General features: G+C 37.3%; 1 protein-coding gene across 1 annotated transcript in view; it reads right to left on the reverse strand.

The window, feature by feature from the left end:
• The window catches only part of LOC138033702 (adenosine deaminase-like), a 20,527-nt gene that overhangs the window by 12,979 nt on the left and 2,548 nt on the right, over positions 1 to 5,000 (reverse strand). The window contains exons 2-4 of the mRNA XM_068881492.1: positions 2,487 to 2,548; positions 1,615 to 1,743; positions 436 to 710 (exon numbers count right to left, since the gene is read on the reverse strand). Coding sequence (XP_068737593.1) covers positions 436 to 710; positions 1,615 to 1,743; positions 2,487 to 2,548 — 466 coding nt within the window. The remainder of the gene's footprint in view (positions 1 to 435; positions 711 to 1,614; positions 1,744 to 2,486; positions 2,549 to 5,000) is intronic.

The following is a 5,000-nucleotide window of genomic DNA, read 5'->3' on the forward strand; positions in this document are numbered from 1 at the left end:
ACAGTGAAATGCTTTACTTCCCAAATATTTTACTTGTGTGAAGCACGTGATTCGCGATGCCACAAACGTCGCGTTGCCTTAAACCACCTGCAAACGAGGAAACATTGTTGTGGAAACATTGTTTCCTGAAATGTTTTCTTGTCGCGCAAACGAGGAAACATTTACTGAGGAAGTAGACTGTTTTCGAAAAACTCAGAAACATTTTTTCTTCCCGGGAAGCAATTTTAATTTGCTTCCATAACAAATGTTTCCTGGGGCCGCAAACCAGGAGAAATTTGCTTCCGCAGCATTGTTTCCACGTTTGCGGAAGCTCTACCTTATCCAGAATCAAGTGCTTCAAATGCTCTGTATCTCGCATCCCGCCTTTCAAATGCCATAGGCGATAGCACATTCCGCAAATCCTAAAACCTCCTCCCGTAAATGACCGCTACTTACCAGGTCTGGATCTCACACAACACAAGATGGATCGTGCCTTGACACCAAAATCTTTCTCTCCTCGCTTAAGTCCCCTGTTCACGGCTTGCACGACGTCTCTCGGTGATACAACACAACTGTTCGCACTCACTTCTTCGACTTCGCCGTTTATTTCATGATTGTCTGTTGTACATAGCAGATGAGGACAGTATCTTACTTCAAAATATAGCACACCACAAGATGCTTCATCCTCGGAAAACTCATGTGCTACTCTTTCAATCGCAGCAAGATCGTCTCTGAAAACAAAATTAGTAAGTCAGTTGAAAGATTTATTAATAGGAGCTCGAGTCCAAGAACCCAAATTATGAAATAGTTAACAAGTCAACTATTCACTGAAGTGGAGGTGGATATCCCCAGCACCAGCCCCCGACACTGAGGTGAATAGTTGTTTTAGTACAATATAGCACAGAAAGATGATTTACACTCATTAATTCCTGCAACAATTACAATATTTTCGAATGCCTTCAGCGCTATCCATTGTTTTACTTCGGGGGGGGAGGAGACAATTTTCGTTATTCCATTATTACAAAATCGACAAATCGATTATTCCTTTCCAAAGGAAGTCGCTATTCCATTATTCCTCTCCACAAAATGGCATTATTCCAACAACAAATAAAAAATTCCGTTATTCTTTTTCCGTTTTTCGTCCTTATCCCCCCTCCCCCACCCCCGATTTTACTATATGTTAAAGGATGTTACATGACAGTGACATGACTGCATAGGGATCTCTCTGATGCTTTCTCTCACGAGTATGTGCATACAAGTGAGAGATATCATGTCCTTTTTTAACTGGCTTTTTTAAAATGAAACTTCACTCGTGAACAGGATGCAGTTATTGGCTGACATGTCTATAACCATGAAAACATCAAGATCCTCACATGTGAAAGATAAAAATAATATATTCACTATGCAAGATGATGATATAAACATTTAAGCAGCCCGGTATTTCATCAACAATAAATTAATGCATTTCAGTCTCAAACCTACATGTATGGCAAAGTGGTCAAAGTGTTTGCTTCCCATGAATTGTTTTACATGGATGTGTTGGGTTCGATTCCTGGATTGACAGCTTTTCTCCAGCTTTTGAATGAAGAATTTATATAATTTAGTGTCTTTCTGGGTAAATAGATGTAAACTCACATCAGGACAGGGCAATATGTTTCAAAGCATCCTATAAACCTAGTAAGTGATGATGGCTTATCCAAACTGACAGAAACATGACGTCTCAAAGACTTCTCTTCAAATGAAGGTAGTGGAACTTGTTTTTTCCTGCAGTAGATAAATTAAAGATATATTTGTAGTTGATTACCCCATCAACAAAATACATTTGTAGCACACAAATACTGAGTTGATCAGGATTCTTCAAGTTACTACTGTTACTGTTTAAGTATAACCTTGCAGTTTTAAATTAGTTTCGATGCTAGTACAGCTTTCTGACGACAGATGAATGGAAGCTAATCCATTGATTGACTAGGTTCAGGTGACATAATTTCCTTTATTGGTATAATTACATAAGTGATTATTGAAAATTCTCTGCGCTGATTGGTTGCACTTGAGGTGAACATTACGAAATAATCACCTTCAAACCAGTTTTTTTTTTTCAATTTGACCAAAGCCATTTTTTGTTGAGGTACAGTGTAGCAGACAAAGAAAGTAATTATTGTTTTAAAGAAAATCTATATTTTTCAAATAATCACCAATGTAATGAAACTAAAACAACCTTAAATAAACAATATTGATTCCAGTAGAACAAGACTTACATGTAAGATTGAAATATGGCACCCTGTTGATACAGTCGTTATTCTCTAATCAATCCTGCTGCCAAATTACAATACGGAAATTATGTTCTTATTTCAACAGTGGTGACTTAGATGCACTTGGAAAATAAATGTAACTAAAGCACCCCAGTTATAGGTCAGTCTGAGAGTAAATTGCACTCACAAAATTTTAATATATTTGAATAACAGTGGGAATTGACAGTATGTCACCTAACATAGCAGACTATAGCTTACTTTGCCAGTTCAATAATAGTCTGTATCCTTAATGCTCCATCTAGGTGAACATGAAGTTCCACCTGCAGGAATTTAAACGTACACTGCATTACGGTTATGTTAACTGTTGGACTCAACTTGGCAGTTTCAAATTCAACTGGTTTAATTAAAGGATTTCAGTACATGTAACTGTTTATGAATGTTTTAGTGTTTATTTTATTGTCTCAGGTAACGTTGGGCCAATTCACCAACAGAGTAAAAAGCTAAGTACAATTTTGGCTCAAAGTGACTGCTGTTATGGAAGTGCTTATTCCTGGAAATACATTGTACAGTTTATAAAGTAGGGGCTTTCAGGACTCCAGGATAGATGGAAAACATGATGTTTTTAATTTTCAGTTAATTTTGCATTTGCCACATTCTTTGGCTCTTGCAGCTGTTTTTTTCCAATACATAACAACGAGTGACCCAAAAACACTGACCAGCGGTCTGTGGAGACCCAGGGGAAACTCGTCAGGAAGATAGAATGTTTGTGGTGAACGTTTTATACCACAAGAACTGTAGTAGACTTTCACCATGACATTCTATCGTCCCAACTAGTTCAGCCCCTGGGTCTCCAAGGATGCATAACAACTGACTTGCCTCTTGTGTGCAGTCTATTAAAGTGTGCAAGTATTTCTTACCCCAACTCACCCGTCAAGTGCCCTACATGTAGGACACCCTTAGTTGACAATCAAAATCCGCTCTGGGGGTTAGACAGAGTAAAATCTGTAAAGTCTCACTCCCAGGAGCCAATGGGTTGTATAAGTAAGGCCTCAAAAATGCTCAGTAAGTTAAAGGCCCCAAGAAAGACGACAAAGAATACCATGCAGGGCTTAAAAAATTAAGATAAAGTTCATTGGTCTCACTTAAAGACTCTCTGTCGAACGGCATGCTTTGTACGCATTTGTTTACGTTGATGTCCACTCGAGAGAAAATAAGTGACAATTATTGTCCTTTTCTACAAGCGAATGGAAGAGAAGTCGACTTGAAGAATAGAAAAATATGTAGTCATTTCCAATAAATAATGAAAAGCGCGGCTCTAACACAAATCAAAGATAATCGGGTTTCCTCATCCAACGAGACCCGCTTCACAACTGTACAGCGATTGAAATATAAAACAGACACCGATTTTATTGTCTTTGATTCTTCGTTCTTGTAAAAAGGGCAAGACATTTATTTTAGTTTTTGTGTTTTTTCATAATATGAAAAAGAAATACTATTAAATTTGATACTATACAAGTTGTGATAAATCAGTTGTTCATATACATGTAAATTACAAATTGTGTTGCAACTGTCCCATTAATAGAATCACAGAATTTTGCTACCCTATACTAGTAAACTCCCACCAATTTCCATCCAAATTCCGATTCTTGACAGTATATAATATCCAGAGGTGTTTCATGATAGTCATTTATTGACACTGTCGAGGCTGAGTTACATAAACTTAAACTTTGCCGATTTGATTTTTTTATATTCTTGAGTGGGAATTTCTGGTTTCCTTAGTCTTGCTAAAATCTTCAACCGAATGGTCAGTTTCGTGAAAAATGATACCCTATTGTAGACCAGAAGGCTATGATACTCTATCCTAGAGTAAACAGCTTAAAAACCATACCCTTCACAGCAGCACATACCTATATAATATAGTCCATAGATGGCAGTACCTCCCCCGGGAGTCACGTACACAAACAGCTTGGTCATTTTCCTTGGTAAATACCTGGAAGGTGTGACTGACCCCAACATAGAGCTTTATAAGACACAAAATCATTTCAGCCATAGGTTGTTTGATATATTATTAAGATCAAAATTTCCAGAACAACTTCCGAAAGTATTAAAGAGGGATAAATTCAAACAGAGAGGAGAACAAAATAATGTAGCTTTACTCAGTACAACAATGACTTCAGCAATTGAAACTCAAACTCCAGTGATCCTGAACTGACTTACAGTGGCTCAGGTCTATGAGGACTTCATTCAGATATATCTAAAGTTGCCAATTCTTTACTTCATCAAGGTCCAAAATGCTCAGTTATCCACTGGTGTTTCTCACCGCTGACATGGAAAGCTTGCGGCCGATATATCAATAACGATTAAATCAACAAAACTACCAAACAGATTAGGTATTTCTCTGTCTTGGTTCCAAGACTATCTGAATTCTAGGTGTCAATTTGTTGAAACAGTCAACTCTTCCCTCCAAACTATTAAATTATGTGGAGTCCCTCAGGGCTCTGTGCTGGGGCCACTCCTTTTTCTCATATACAATTACATATAATAATAATGATATCCTGCATCCTCTACCCTATTTCCTTCATTCTCTTCGCTGATGACACCACCCTCTTTCTTTGACATAATAATATACTTTCAAGAACTATTTAGCATTGTTAATTGTGAACTTTCCCGTTTTGCTACATCATTGGTTCATTAGGCTAATAAGTTAACTTTACATCCGGATAAAACTAAGTACATATATTATATTTCATCCTTCTAGAAAGAAGATCAATA

Source organism: Montipora capricornis, chromosome 14 (genome assembly GCF_036669925.1).
Source record: "Montipora capricornis isolate CH-2021 chromosome 14, ASM3666992v2, whole genome shotgun sequence".
In the NCBI taxonomy this organism is placed as follows: Eukaryota; Metazoa; Cnidaria; class Anthozoa; order Scleractinia; family Acroporidae; genus Montipora; species Montipora capricornis.